Raw genomic sequence first — 16,388 nt, forward strand, 5'->3', positions numbered from 1 at the left:
AGCTCGTCAGTTATAAGCCTCTCTTTATTTAGCTTTGAGACTGTGCAGACTATCCATTACACCATAAAGACAATCCTCAATCAAATTGAACAATTGTTTTAACATTTCCTGCCGCGTCTAATGTACCACTACTTTATTACCCAGCCAACATATGTATCTGCTGTCACAAACTGATGTTCAAAACAAAGCAGTGGTCATGTTTCCTTCTAGACCGAGATGCCAGAAAACAAATTTGGTGACTGTGGAGGGGCTTAAGTATAGATTGCCAGTGTCATGAAATTCTGCTTCAGTGAGAAAGATAATGAATAGAAAGGGATAAATGGATAAACTTCAGGGAGAGATATAATGAATAGAAAGGGTTGAAGAGATAAATAGAAGAGAGCCTTTTGAGTGGTGCGTTAGAGTGTGTGTGTGTGTGTGTGCATGTGCCTGTTTCTGCTCGTATATTTCCTTGCATATTCAGAGAGAGCACCCTTTTAAATCCATCTCCCTTGATTACTCCCATTCTTCCTTTAAGCTTTCCCTCGCTCATCGATGCATTAGCTCCATTGTTTTACTCCTCAGCACAAATAACTGCAGTGAGAGAAGAATCCCTTTGAGTGTTATAGTCCGTGCAGGAATGAAGACGTTGGCTGATATAACCTTACTCTTCTCACTGCTGAGCCCTCCGCTCCATATCTCCTCTGTCACTCTCACTCTCCTCTGCCATTAGTCAAAATCCCTATTAAAAGAACAAAGCAATACAGTACATTATGTGGAATATTGTTTGACAAAAAGGCATCGATTGTGTTAATAATGGGATGTGACAAATTCCTCCATTGGTAATGTGTTGCCTGAGATTGTCCTTGGCTCACCCCTGTAGCCTGTATCTCTTACTGCAACACTGACTGGCTTGTGCTTGAAGGCACAGAGGTTTCTCAGTATCTCTGTATCCCTCTATCTGTCTATGCCGAGGGAGGAGTAGAAAGACAAGGCTGTAGTTCTCTCTGCTTGAGTCAAAGGAAACAGGGTTGACCCCAAACCCAGCAGTGACCAGAAGTAACTGGGTGATTGCTAAAAACAAGCAGCCTGTCAAAATGACCCAGCAATAAAAATATACTGGCGGAATTGAATGCCCTTGGACAGCGCTCTTATTTATGGTTCTGAATTTGGCCTCTGGGCATGGAACTATAGCGGACACTCAATTTTTTTGTTGACACGTAGGCGGGGACTGGCGGGGGTGTGACAGAGACCCGCAGCCTGTCCCATTAATTAGCGTAATTGGCACTAGTCCGTGCATGGCTGGCGGGGGACGTGAGTGTGCCACGCCCACAGTTTCTCTCTGGCAGGAAAACTGTTGACCTCAATGATGGGACATGGTAGCGCCACCTAGCTTGGATGAACAGCTTCCAACACATCGGCGTGACGGAGAGAACGTTGTCAGAACTTGTCATACATGGGAACATCAGGGCTATTACTAAAGGATTTCATTAAAACTTAAAGATTTCGTAATTTACACTGTGTTTAAACAGTTTTTATTTCAGCATTATTTAACCAGGTTAGTCTCTTGAGATAAAAATATGTTTTTCAAAAGAAGACCTGGACCTAGTTGATAGCATTGCCTTCTCTCTCTCTTCCTTTCCCTCCCTTCCTCCCACCTTCCCTCTGTTAGAACCAACACGGGCCTTGCGAGGTCTCACAGCCTCAGAGATCCAGTCCAGGCAGCTGACCCTGCAGTGGGAGACGCTGGCCTACAACTTGACCCGCTGCCACACCTACTCTGTGTCCCTGTGCTACCGCTATGCCACCGTAGGGGGCGGCGGTGGGCACAACACTACTGTGCGTGAATGCCTGGCGGTGGAACACAATGCCTCACGCTTCACTCTGCGCGACCTGCCGGCTTACCATTCCATCCGGGTCCGTCTGGCGCTCGCCAACCCTGAGGGCAAGAAGGAGGGTCGGGAGGTCACCTTTCAGACTGAAGAGGACAGTAAGTGATGAGAGAATGTTGGAGACGTATACTGTACGTAGGAGCTCATACAGGGTACATATTCATAGAAACTAGAATAACATGGGAGAATGTTGGAGACATATACTGTGCTTAGGAGCTAATACAGGGTACATATTCATAGAAACCGTAATAACATGGGAGAATGTTTGAGACATAAAGAGGAACTGATACATACAGGGCACATATTCATATAAAGTAGAATGATAGGAACCATCTTGTGTTAGAGTGCCCTAATGCGAAAATAATATTTTTCAGTGGTGAAATACTCCAGTCTTGTCAGGCCGCAGTTCAGGTTGTTGGTTACTATTCACAAAAATGTGTGGAGTCTGCTGAACACTGCTGGTACATTATATCAGTGCTTTTAGATGTACCTGATAGCCTGGCAAGGTCTGTTGGCTGCCATCCAACCTCTTCACATGGCTGTCTACCTTCTCAATCCCTGCTTCCCAGAGATCTGTAAGAAACACTTTAATGTTTTAGTGACAGACTGCTCATGGATCACATTGGTGTCTGTCTGTTTAGGTAGTGGTGAAACTTCTGTGAGACCAAAATAACTCAAAGTACCCAGGGAGTCATCCAAAACTTTTCTCAGGAGGGTATTAACAAATTAACAAAAATAGTGCTGTTCAAATGGGCAAAAAAATCTAGCTATCTATACAGTTGGGATTGATAACACTGGGTCAGTCAACATCAGTAGTGTCAAGAACACGAGGGGAGACCCAGCAGGTGTTTATTGCAAAGGACCACAGGAGGAAGCAGGTAGCTGGGTCCAGGGGCAGGCAGAAGGTCATACACAGGGGGTCGAAAAGTGCAACAGTACAGGCAGGGAAAAGGCTTGTAACGTAGTTCCGGGAGATCAGGCAACAGGAAATCCGCTAAAGTACAGGCAGGGGATAAGCAAAAGGTGTTGTTAGTGAGGCAGGCCAAAACTATCATACATGGGAGGAGTAAATCACGGGAAACCCAGAACTCTGAAAGATGTGTGTCACAAAACAAACATTACATCACAGTGATGGAGTGCAAAGAACTGAACTAAATAGTGTGTGATAATGACATACAGGTGTGTGATTAGAAGGTGATTAGAATCCAGGTGATTTGGGATCTGGAGAGTGAGCTGCGTTCAGGGGATCTAGGTGTTTGAGAGTGTGGGCTGGAAAGTGAGCTGTGTTTTGGGGATCTACATGTTGGAGGGTGTGAGTTGGAAGCAGATGTTACAAGTAACTACAGTTTGATTGAAGTGATTCATAACTATTATTGTCCGTCTCCTTTCCCATACGGTTGTGTCTCAGTAGACTTGAATAAAAGCGTTGTGACCATCTCAAAGAGGCTGCATCAGTATACCGAAGGATCCGTCTCCTTTCTCAAATGAAAATTAAATATTAATAATCATATCTGAGGCCCACTAGTAAGCCAGAAAGAACGGATTTCCCCCCATATCTTCCAATATATTCATTTTTTGCCTCTGTGCATTGCAGATGCCTGGCTGAAGGACAAATACATTTTTCCATTAAAAAGAAACTAAACAAACGCACTGTTCTCACACCAAAGGGAGAAAAAAAAAGTGTGTGAGAGAGCGAACGAGAATGAGAGAAAAAGCGAGGGAGAGAGAAAGAGAAAAAAAGAGATACCTGTCAATTATACACACACCCTTCAAAAGCTTTTAATCAGGAACTCTCTTTCCAAACTCTGTCACTACCAAAATAACACCAGACTCAGCTGTTTCCTCACAGCGCTGAATGGTTGTTGCTTTAGCCCCAACTACCCCTCCACCCTGCACTCTACACACACAGACTAATGGGGATTGTGGTCTGGAATAGAAAACCACAGAGCACAGAGGATACTATAAAAACAGTTAGCATTGTTTTTATAGGGATGTGTCTAGGCCAGGCTTCCCCCTGGTGTCCAAGCCAGACAGAGCTTTAACAGCATTCACCATTTATCTGAAGGTCATCACTGGCCATCAGCTGAGGATGCATTTAATCACCACTATTCCACTGAGGTATTTTGAAAGCATAAGACTCATGGTACAATAGAAATGCTTTGTTCACTGTTGTACAGTAATTATATCATGTCAAATCAAATCAAATCAAATCAAATTTATTTGTCACATACACATGGTTAGCAGATGTTAATGCGAGTGTAGCGAAATGCTTGTGCTTCTAGTTCCGACAATGCAGTAATAACGAACAAGTAATCTAACTAACAATTCCAAAAAAAAAAAAAAAAAAAATACTGTCTTATACACAGTGTAAGGGGATAAAGAATATGTACATAAAGATATATGAATGAGCAGCATAGGCAAGATACAGTAGATGATATCGAGTACAGTATATACATATGAGATGAGTATGTAAACCAAGTGGCATAGTTAAAGTGGCTAGTGATACATGTATTACATAAGGATGCAGTCGATGATATAGAGTACAGTATCTACGTATGCATATGAGATGAATAATGTAGGGTAAGTAACATTATATAAGGTAGCATTGTTTAAAGTGGCTAGTGATATATTTACATCATTTCCCATCAATTCCCATGATTAAAGTGGCTGGAGTAGAGTCAGTGGCATTGACAGTGTGTTGGCAGTAGCCACTCAATGTTAGTGGTGGCTGTTTAACAGTCTGATGGCCTTGAGATAGAAGCTGTTTTTCAGTCTCTCGGTCCCAGCTTTGATGCACCTGTACTGACCTCGCCTTCTGGATGACAGCGGGGTGAACAGGCAGTGGCTCGGGTGGTTGATGTCCTTGATGGTCTTTATGGCCTTCCTGTAGCATCGGGTGGTGTAGGTGTCCTGGAGGGCAGGTAGTTTGCCCCCGGTGATGCGTTGTGCAGACCTCACTACCCTCTGGAGAGCCTTACGGTTGAGGGCGGTGCAGTTGCCATACCAGGCGGTGATACAGCCCGCCAGGATGCTCTCGATTGTGCATCTGTAGAAGTTTGTGAGTGCTTTTGGTGACAAGCCGAATTTCTTCAGCCTCCTGAGGTTGAAGAGGCGCTGCTGCGCCTTCCTCACGATGCTGTCTGTGTGAGTGGACCAATTCAGTTTGTCTGTGATGTGTATGCCGAGGAACTTAAAACTTGCTACCCTCTCCACTACTGTTCCATCGATGTGGATGGGGGGGTGTTCCCTCTGCTGTTTCCTGAAGTCCACAATCATCTCCTTAGTTTTGTTGACGTTGAGTGTGAGGTTATTTTCCTGACACCACACTCCGAGGGCCCTCACCTCCTCCCTGTAGGCCGTCTCGTCGTTGTTGGTAATCAAGCCTACTACTGTTGTGTCGTCCGCAAACTTGATGATTGAGTTGGAGGCGTGCGTGGCCACGCAGTCGTGGGTGAACAGGGAGTACAGGAGAGGGCTCAGAACGCACCCTTGTGGGGCCCCAGTGTTGAGGATCAGCGGGGAGGAGATGTTGTTGCCTACCCTCACCACCTGGGGGCGGCCCGTCAGGAAGTCCAGTACCCAGTTGCACAGGGCGGGGTCGAGACCCAGGGTCTCGAGCTTGATGACGAGCTTGGAGGGTACTATGGTGTTGAATGCCGAGCTGTAGTCGATGAACAGCATTCTCACATAGGTATTCCTCTTGTCCAGATGGGTTAGGGCAGTGTGCAGTGTGGTTGAGATTGCATCGTCTGTGGACCTATTTGGGCGGTAAGCAAATTGGAGTGGGTCAAGGGTGTCAGGTAGGGTGGAGGTGATATGGTCCTTGACTAGTCTCTCAAAGCACTTCATGATGACGGATGTGAGTGCTACGGGGCGGTAGTCGTTTAGCTCAGTTACCTTAGCTTTCTTGGGAACAGGAACAATGGTGGCCCTCTTGAAGCATGTGGGAACAGCAGACTGGTATAGGGATTGGTTGAATATGTCCGTAAACACACCGGCCAGCTGGTCTGCGCATGCTCTGAGGGCGCAGCTGGGGATGCCGTCTGGGCCTGCAGCCTTGCGAGGGTTAACACGTTTAAATGTCTTACTCACTTCGGCTGCAGTGAAGGAGAGACCGCATGTTTTCGTTGCAGGCCGTGTCACTGTCAGACTCAGTGCTCAAAGTAATATCTTTATCACGTAATATGAACCTCGCTATCATGATGATAGTATGAATCTGATCCGTCTGAATTGACTGTAAGTACTTGTTATTTACTATAGTGATTACTCTACTTCAGTGGTTTTATATCCGTCAATCATCTCCTATTCTCTTTGCTTGTACACTCTCTGACTGCCCCTGACTATATACACTATGGTTAACACAACATATAGTCCTGTATGTCCTACATGGTGCAGAATTCTCAGTTCTGAAGCTAACATTGTAAGAGAGACTCAGTGACATTGACCACTGAATATGATATTGACATTATGAGATGCTTGCCATGATATTACCGCTTCAATTTCCTGACCTGTTGCTTATTTCCAATAGTACCCGGTGGCATCGCCCCTGAATCGCTGACCTTCACCCCCCTGGAGGACATGATTTTCCTCAAGTGGGAGGAGCCAGTGGAACCCAATGGTCTCATCACCCAATACGAGGTAAGGATGCTTCCCACTCTGCTTGATGCCCTCCAATCATCTTCCTCTAAACATCTCCTCCCAAAGTTCTCAGGTTCACCCTCCTGGACCTCATATCCTATTAGAGTTTGTAAGCAGTGATTGGTGTAGTTTAGGTCAGCAAGAGCAGTGTCACAGGCATTGATTAGTGTAGGTAAGTTCTAGGAGAGAAATGTCACAGAACTTTTCACACAGAGAGTTTGAAACAAGGACAGAACAATAGCTATATTTTACAGGGGGTTGTTATTTGAGGTAATAGACACAACACAGCTGTTTACGTTAAGAATATAGGCAGAAGCTACAGTACTGTACAGTACAGTACATTTTTTTACAAGCTCATAGTCCATCCCCAGAGCGCTCTCTGTTTCTCTCCACGCATCTAATAGTAGAGAGCTAGAAAATAGTCTGGCACCTTGTCACCAAAAGAAGTTAAGAAAAATATTTATCAGCATATAGCACTGCCATGCATCATCACATTTTTCACCCTCATTTATTAGCACTAATTTATTCATGCTAATTTTGGAGTAGGTCTCCGATGAAAACAGACCATTTGTAACGTTAGTCTCGCTTTCACCCTTCTGTCTTCACCTATGGTAGGTGCTCAGTACAGTATTACCTAAACCAGCCTCAAGCCTTTACCCAGCCGTCTCTCTTTCAATGTCATCTCAAGGAGGATATTATTAAATGGTGTTTGTGGTTTGACATATAAAGTGGAGGCAGGGATGGATTTTTCCCCCGTAGCGTCCTGATCTCTCTGAGCTGACAAAGAGAGCTTTAGACGGAGCCACAGAAGAAATCCTCTTAATTTCTCTCCCATTAAAGCTTTGACCTGTCTCCCTGAGCCCATCGACCGCCACGACTCCAGCCTCACAAGCCCCTTCTTGGTCCTCTTTGCTCTTTTTGAAGGCTATTATCGGCTTTTGTATTGGCTTTTTTTTATGAGGAACACATAGGTCTCTGTGTGTACCTCGTACAGTCATTGGCTGTCTTCACAGCTACCACGCCCACATGGGTTGGTAGCTAAAATAATCTGCATCATCAATAGTTTGGTCAAGTCAGTGGGAAGTAAGGCGTGTCTGTGTTATTTAACATTCCCAGTTTTTACATCACTCTCTGATGCCACATGGGTGGAATCCCAAAAGGCAGTTTGACTGGGTGGGAAAACAAGTTGCTTCCAACAACATCAATATTTCACACAGAACACATTTCCACATTAGCATGAATGTCCTCCAGGCCATTACGAATGGAATAGCAAGCCAAACAAAATCATTAGCATCTTGTTATTGTGCAACCTGCAGGTTGTGAAATCTGTAAACACACAAAACAATAACGTTTTGATAATGATTCCAATTTCATGACAAAATAACAGCATTACACTGGACTGCATCACATATGCTGCTGTTACTATTTCTGTCACTTTATTTCTAGTTATATGTACATGTCTACCTCAATCACCTTGTACCCCTGCACGTCGACTTGGTACTGGTACCCCTTGTATATAGCCAAGTTATTGTTACTCATTGTGTATCTGTTATTACTTTTATTATTGAGTGTTTTACTTTTCTATTATTTCTCTATTTTCTTACTCTCTGCATTGTACACACTTGTTGTTTACGAAGCAAGTGATTAATACAATTTGATTCGATTTTGATTTGCAAAAAAAAAATACCAATCAGTACATTGACTTAGAGCAGCAGCACAATTTTAAAAGTCAGATGTGAATCCTCAGAGAAAGTCAATTGTACAAAAGTTAAAGGATAGTTGCTCCACAAGTAAATAACTCATGCTCTCAGAAATAATTGCTGTATGAATCATTCTGGTGTCTTTTTTTAATCTGTCCACAGATCAGCTATCAGAGCATTGAGTCGTCTGACCCGGGCATCAACGTGCCAGGACCTAGGAGAACAGTGTCGAAGTTGAGGAACGAGACCTATCACATGTTCTCCAACCTTCACCCTGGCACCACATATCTGATTTCTGTCCGCGCCCGCACAACCAAGGGCTTCGGCCAGACTGCCCTAACTGAGATCACCACCAACATTTCAGGTGAGTGTTGGTGTGTGTGTGCACACCTACAGGTGTGTGTGTTCATGCTTGAATATGTGTCTATACATTTGTATTTATTGAGGATCCCCATTAGCTGCTGCCTAGGCTACTCTTCCTGGGGTCAAGCAACATTAAGGCAGTTACAGTGCATTCGGAAAGTATTCAGACCCCTTGCCATTTTCCACATTTTGCTACGTTACAGCCTCATTCTAAAATGGATTACATGCATTTTTCCTTATCAATCTACACACAATAACCCATGATGACAAAGCAAAAACAGGTTTTAAAAAATGTTTGCAAACGTATTCAAAATAAAAAGAACAGACATACCTTACATCAGTGTGCAGATCTTATGCTATGAGACAAAAACATTTGCTCAGATGCATCCTGCTTCCACTGATCATCCTTGAGATGTTTCTACAACTTGATTGGAATCCACCTGTGGTAAATTCAATTGATTGGACATGATTTGGAAAGGCACACACCTGTCTATATAAGGTCCCACAGTTGACAGTGCATGTCAGAGCAAAAACCAAGCCATGAGGTTGAAGGAATTGTCCATAGAGCTCAGAGACAGGATTGTGTCGAGGCACAGATCTGGGGAAGGGTACCAACACATTTCTGCAGCATTGAAGGTCCCCAAGAAGACAGTGGCCTCCATCATTCTAAAATGGAAGAAGTTTGGAACCACCCAGACTCTTCCAAGAGCTGGCCAGCCGGCCAAACTGAGCAATTGGGGGAGAAGGCCTTGGTCAGGGAGGTGACCAAGAACCCGATGGTCGCTCTGATAGAGCTCCAGAGTTCCTCTGTGGAGATGGGAGAACCTTCCAAAAGGGCAACCATCTCTTCAGCACTCCACCAATCATGCCTTTATGGGTATAGTGGCCAGACTGAAGGCACTCTTCAGTAAAAGGCACATGACAGCCCGCTTGGAGGTCGTGAGAAACAAGATTCTCTGGTCAAATCAAATTGTATTGGTCACATACACATGGTTAGCAGATGTTAATGCGAGTGTAGCGAAATGCTTGTGCTTCTAGTTCCGCCAATGCAGTAATATATAACAAGTGATCTAACAAATTCACAACAACTACCTTATACACACAAAATGTAAGGGATGAATAAATATATATATATATATATATGTATATGTATATGGATGAGTGATGGCCGTGCTGCATAGGCAAGATATAGTAGATGGTATAGAACAGTATATACAGTGCCTTGCGAAAGTATTCGGCCCCCTTGAACTTTGCGACCTTTTGCCACATTTCAGGCTTCAAACATAAAGATATAAAACTGTATTTTTTTGTGAAGAATCAACAACAAGTTGGACACAGTCATGAAGTGGAACGACATTTATTGGATATTTCAAACCTTTTTAACAAATCAAAAACTGAAAAATTGGGCGTGCAAAATTATTCAGCCCCCTTAAGTTAATAATTTGTAGCGCCACCTTTTGCTGCGATTACAGCTGTAAGTCGCTTGGGGTATGTCTCTATCAGTTTTGCACATCGAGAGACTGAAATCTTTTCCCATTTCTCCTTGCAAAACAGCTCGAGCTCAGTGAGGTTGGATGGAGAGCATTTGTGAACAGCAGTTTTCAGTTCTTTCCACAGATTCTAGATTGGATTCAGGTCTGGACTTTGACTTGGCCATTCTAACACCTGGATATGTTTATTTTTTAACCATTCCATTGTAGATTTTGCTTTATGTTTTGGATCATTGTCTTGTTGGAAGACAAATCTCCGTCCCAGTCTCAGGTCTTTTGCAGACTCCATCAGGTTTTCTTCCAGAATGGTCCTGTATTTGGCTCCATCCACCTTCCCATCAATTTTAACCATCTTCCCTGTCCCTGCTGAAGAAAAGCAGGCCCAAACCATGATGCTGCCACCACCATGTTTGACAGTGGGGATGGTGTGTTCAGGGTGATGAGCTGTGTTGCTTTTACGCCAAACATAACGTTTGTTGTTGTTGCCAAAAAGTTCAATTTTGGTTTCATCTGACCAGAGCACCTTCTTCCACATGTTTGGTGTGTCTCCCAGGTGGCTTGTGGCAAACTTTAAACAACACTTTTTATGGATATCTTTAAGAAATGGCTTTCTTCTTTCCACTCTTCCATAAAGGCCAGATTTGTGCAATATACGACTGATTGTTGTCCTATGGACAGAGTCTCCCACCTCAGCTGTAGATCTCTGCAGTTCATCCAGAGTGATCATGGGCCTCTTGGCTGCATCTCTGATCAGTCTTCTCCTTGTATGAGCTGAAAGTTTAGAGGGACGGCCAGGTCTTGGTAGATTTGCAGTGGTCTGATACTCCTTCCATTTCAATATTATCGCTTGCACAGTGCTCCTTGGGATGTTTAAAGCTTGGGAAATCTTTTTGTATCCAAATCCGGCTTTAAACTTCTTCACAACAGTATCTCGGACCTGCCTGGTGTGTTCCTTGTTCTTCATGATGCTCTCTGCGCTTTTAACGGATCTCTGAGACTGTCACAGTGCAGGTGCATTTATACGGAGACTTGATTACACACAGGTGGATTGTATTTATCATCATTAGTCATTTAGGTCAACATTGGATCATTCAGAGATCCTCACTGAACTTCTGGAGAGAGTTTGCTTCACTGAAAGTAAAGGGGCTGAATAATTTTGCACGCCCAATTTTTCAGTTTTTGATTTGTTAAAAAAGTTTGAAATATCCAATAAATGTCGTTCCACTTCATGATTGTGTCCCACTTGTTGTTGATTCTTCACAAAAAAATACAGTTTTATATCTTTATGTTCGAAGCCTGAAATGTGGCAAAAGGTCGCAAAGTTCAAGGGGGCAGAATACTTTCGCAAGGCACTACATATGAGATGAGTAATGTAGGATATATAAACATAATTAAAGTGGCGTTATTTAAGGTGACTAGTGATACAAGATTAATATATCCAATCAAATTTCTTTAGTAATATCCAAATCACATCAAATTCAAGAGGTTTCAAGGTTAGAATCAAGAAATGCACATTCTATTAATCTTAAGTCCATTTATTGAAGTAGCCAGAGATTTGAGTCTGTATGTTGACAGCAGCCTCTCTATGTTAGAGATGGCTGTTTAACAGTCTGATGGCCTTGAGATAGAAGCTGTTTTTCAGTCTCTCGGTCCCAGCTTTGATGCACCTGGACTGACCTCGCCTTCTGGATGATAGCGGGGTGAACAGGCAGTGGCTCGGGTGGTTGTTGTCCTTGATGATCTTGTTGGCCTTCCTGTGACATCGGGTGCTGTAGGTGTCCTGGAGGGCAGGTAGTTTTCCCCCAGTAATGCGTTGTGTAGACCGCCCTAACAACTGAAGAGCCTTGTGGTTGAGGGCGGTGCGGTTGCCGTACCAGGCGTTGATACAGCCCGACAGGATGCTCTCGAGTTTGAGAGGAACTTAAAACTTTCCACCTTCTCCACTATTGTCCCGTCAAGATGGATGGAGGGGGTGCTCCTTCTGTTGTTTCCTGAGGTCCACGATTTGATTTTACTTCATTTAACTAGGTAAGTCAGTTTAGAACAAATTCTTATTTTCAATGACGGTCTAGGAAAAGTGGGTTAACTGCCTGTCCAGGGGCAGAACGACAGATTTGTATCTTGTCAGCTCGGGGGTTTGAACTTGCAACCTTCCGGTTACTAGTCTAACACTCTAACCACCAGGCTACCCTGCCGCCCCAATGATCATATCCTTTGTTTTGTTGACGTTGATTGAGAGGTTATTTTCCTTACACCACATTCCGAGGGCCCTCACCTCCTCCCTGTAAGTCGTCTCGTCGTTGTTGGTAATCTAGCCTACCACTGTAGTGTTGTCTGCAAACATGATGTTTGAGTTTGAAGCGTGCATGGCCACGCAGTGGGTGAACAGGGAGTAGAGGAGAGGGCTGAGAATGCATCCTTGTGGGGCCCCAGTGTTGAGGATCAGCGGGGTGGAGATGTTTCCTACCTTCACCAACTGGGGGCAGCCCGTCAGAGGACCCAGGACCCAGTTGCACAGGGTGGGGTTGAGATCCAGGGTCTCGAGCTTAATGACGAGTTTGGAGGGTACTATGGTATTACATTTTGAGCTGTAGTCAATGAACATTATTCTTACATAAGTATTCCGCTTGTCCAGATGGGATAGGGCAGTGTGCAGTGTGATGGCCATTGCATCGTCAGTGGAACTATTGGGGAGGTAAGCAAATTGGAGTGGGTCTAGGGTATCAGGTAGGGTGGAGGGGATATGCTCCTTGACTATTCTCTCAAAGCACTTCATGATGACAGAACAGAAGTGAGTATATAGTCATTTAGTTCAGTTACCTTAGCTGTCTTGGGAACAGGAACAATGGTGGCCATCTTGAAGCATGTGGGGACAACAGACTGGGATAGGGATTTATTGAAAATGTTTGTGAACACACCAGCCAGCTGGTCTGCGCATGCTGTGAGGACGCGGCTAGGGATGCCATCTGTGCCGGCAGCCTTGCATGGGTTAACATGTTTAAATGTTTTACTCACGTTAGCCACGGAGAAGGAGAGCCTACAGGCTTTGGTAGCGGGCCGTGTCAGTGGCACTGTATTGTCCTTAAAGCGAGCAAAGAAGTTATTTCATTTGTCTGGGAGGAAGACATCAATGTCCGTGACGGGGCTGGTTTTCTTTTTTTAATCTGTGATTGACTGTAGATCCTGCCACATACGTCTCGTGTTTGAGCCGTTGAATTGTGACTCTACTTTGTCTCTATACTGACGCTTTGCTTGTTTGATTGCCTTGCGGGGGGAATAGCTGCACTGTTTGTATTCGATCATGTTTCCAGTTGCCTTGCCATGATTAAAAGTGGTGGTTTGTGATTTCAGTTTTGCTCGAATACTGCCATTAATCCACGGTTTCTGGTTAGGAAATGTTTTAATAGTCACAGTGGTGTCACGTTCTGACCTTTTTATTTCCTTTGTTTTGTATTTATTTAGTATGGTCAGGGCGTGAGTTGGGTGGGCAGTCTGTTTGTTTTTCTAGGTTTTGGGTATTTCTATGTTTCGGCCTAGTATGGTTCTCAATCAGAGGCAGGCGTCATTAGTTGTCTCTGATTGAGAATCATACTTAGGTAGCCTGGGTTTCACTGTGTGTTTGTGGGTGATTGTTCCTGTCTCTGTGTTTGCACCAGATAGGACTGTTTAGGTTTTCGCACATTTATTGTTTTGTTAGTTATTTCATGTCTAGTTCCTTTATTAAAGAACATGAATAACCACCACAGTGCATTTTGGTCCACTTCTCCTTCACCACAGGAAAACCCTTACAAGTGGGTACAACATCTCCGATGCACTTGCTAATAAACTCGCTAACCGAGTCAGCGTATACATCAATGTTGTTGTCTGAAGCTATCCAGAACATATCCCAGTCCACGTGATCGAAGCAATCCTGAAGCGTGGAATCCGATTGGTCAGACCAGCATTGGACAGACCTGAGCACGGGCGTTTCCTGTTTAAGTTTCTGTGCAGATCTGAAGATGGCGCCGACAGAGATGGTCGCCTCGCTTCAGAGCCTATGCAGTTATTTGTTTTTCTATGTATTATTTTCTGTATTATTTCTTCCATTGTTAACTGAGGAAATCTCAAGTGTTATTACATTAAGTCGGGAAGAACTATTGGATTTCAAAGCGATAACAACTTACCAACATCACGACCAGGAATACGTCTTTCCTGAAGCGGATCCTTTGTTCGGACCTCCACCCTGGACATGGGATCTTATTCCAGAGGCCGACCCAAAACCACGCGGTCGCCACAGGAGAGGCAGATGGAGCGGCCTACGGGTCAGGACTCAGAAGGCGAGCACACCATCCACTGCTCCCGAGCAAATTACTCGCCAATATCCAATCTCTAGATAACAAGGTGGATGAAATTAGGGCACGAGTTGCCTTCCAGAGAAACATCAGAGATTTTAACATTCTCTGTTTCACGGAAACATGGCTCATGTTGTCAGAGTCGGTACAGCCACTCAGTTTCTTCATGCATCGCTCCGACAGAAACGAACAACTCTCTGGTAAGAAGAAGGGCGGGGGTGTATGCCTTATGATTAACGACTCATGGTGTAATCTGACAGAGCTTGAGAGGATCTGCAGAGAAGAATGGGAGAAACTCCCCAAATACAGGTGTGCCAAGCTTAGAGTAGCATCCTACTCAAGAAGACTCTAGGCTGGAATTGCTGCCAAAGGATCTTCAACAAAGTACTGAGTAAAGGGTCTGAATATTTATGTACATTGTAACACTTAATTATTTTTTATTTGTACATTTGCAAACATTGCTAAAACCCAGTTTTTGCTTTTTTATTATGGGGTATTGTGTGCTGATTAATGAGGGGAAAAAGCAATTGAATCCATTTTAGAATAAGGCTGTAATGTAAAAAATTTGGAAAAAGTCAAGGGGTCTGAATACTATCCGAATGCACTGTATCTACAATACAAAATCTATGTGTACGTGTGTGGTGAGTGCGGTTCCACGTGCGCCATGTCAACCTTTGCACCTAGCATGGATCAGTTGAACATCAATTGTCTGAAGGAGATAACAGGAGTTTGTAAATAAACTATATGCAAAAGTATGTGGACACCCTTTCAATTTTGTGGGTTTAGCTATTTCAGCCACATCCCGTTGCTGACAGGTATATAATATTGAGCACACAGCCATAGACAAACATTGGCAGTGGAATGGCCTTACTGAAGAACTCAGTGACTTTCAATGTGGCACCGTCATTGGATGCCAACTTTCCAACGAGTCAGTTCGTCAAATGTCTGCCCTGCTAGATCTTCCCCCGTCAACTGTACGTGCTGTTATTGTGAAGTGGAAATGTCTGGGAGCAACAATGGCTCAACCGTGAAGTGGTAGGCCACAGAAGCTCACCGAATGGCACCGCCGAGAGCTGAAGCGTGTAGCGCGTAAAAGTCATCTGTCCTTGGTTGCAACACTCACTACTGAGTTCAAAACTACCTCTGGAAGCAACATCAGCACAATAACTGTTCGTCAGGAGCTTCATGAAATTAGTTTCCATGGCTGAGCAGCCGCACACAAGCCAAAGATCACCATGCGCAATGCCAAGCATAGGCTGGAGTAGTGTAAAGTATGCTGCTATTGGGCTCTGGACCAGTGGGAACGCGTACTCTGGAGTGATGAATCACACTTCACCATTTGTATTTGTATTTATTATGGATCCCCATTAGCTGCTGCTAAGGCCCTTCCTGGGGTCTGGCAAAATTAAGGCAGTTATACAATATTAAAAACATAAAAATACATTCATTACCCTTTTTTTTATTTTTTACATTTTGCATTCCGACGGACGAATCAGGGCTTGGCAGATGCCAGGAGACCGCTACCTGCCCGAATGCATATTGCCACCTGTAAAGTTTGGTGGAGGAGGAATAATGGTCTGTGGCTGTTTTTCATGGTTCTGTCTAAGCCCCTTAGTTCCAGTGTAGGGAAATTGTAACGATACAGCATACTGTACGATGACATTCTAGACGATTCCGTGCTTCCAACTTTGTGGCAACAGTTTGGGGAAGGCCCTTTCCTGTTTCAGCATGACAATGCCCCCGTGCACACCGTGAGGTCCATACAGAAATGGTTTGTCAAGATTGGTGTGGAAGAACTTTACTGGCCTGCATAGAGCCCTGACCTCAACCACATCAAACACTTTTGGGAAGAGTTGGAATGCCGACTGCCAGCCAGGCCTAATCACCTAACATCAGTATCCGACCTCACTGATGCTCATGGCTGAATGGAAGTCCCCGCAGAAATGTTCCAAAATCTAGTGGAAAGTTTTCCCAGAAGAGTGGAGGCTGTACTAC

General features: G+C 44.2%; 1 protein-coding gene across 12 annotated transcripts in view; it reads left to right on the top strand.

Moving 5' to 3' along the window:
• ptprub (protein tyrosine phosphatase receptor type Ub) overlaps positions 1-16,388 on the top strand; it is a 350,658-nt gene that overhangs the window by 211,177 nt on the left and 123,093 nt on the right. For all 12 annotated transcript variants that reach the window (XM_031793010.1, XM_031793031.1, XM_031792998.1 and 9 more), the window contains exons 8-10: positions 1,652-1,969; positions 6,400-6,509; positions 8,372-8,573. In XM_031793010.1, the coding sequence (XP_031648870.1) occupies positions 1,652-1,969; positions 6,400-6,509; positions 8,372-8,573 (630 nt within the window). The remainder of the gene's footprint in view (positions 1-1,651; positions 1,970-6,399; positions 6,510-8,371; positions 8,574-16,388) is intronic.

The sequence above is a fragment of the Oncorhynchus kisutch genome, linkage group LG2 (assembly GCF_002021735.2).
Source record: "Oncorhynchus kisutch isolate 150728-3 linkage group LG2, Okis_V2, whole genome shotgun sequence".
NCBI classification, from domain to species: Eukaryota; Metazoa; Chordata; class Actinopteri; order Salmoniformes; family Salmonidae; genus Oncorhynchus; species Oncorhynchus kisutch.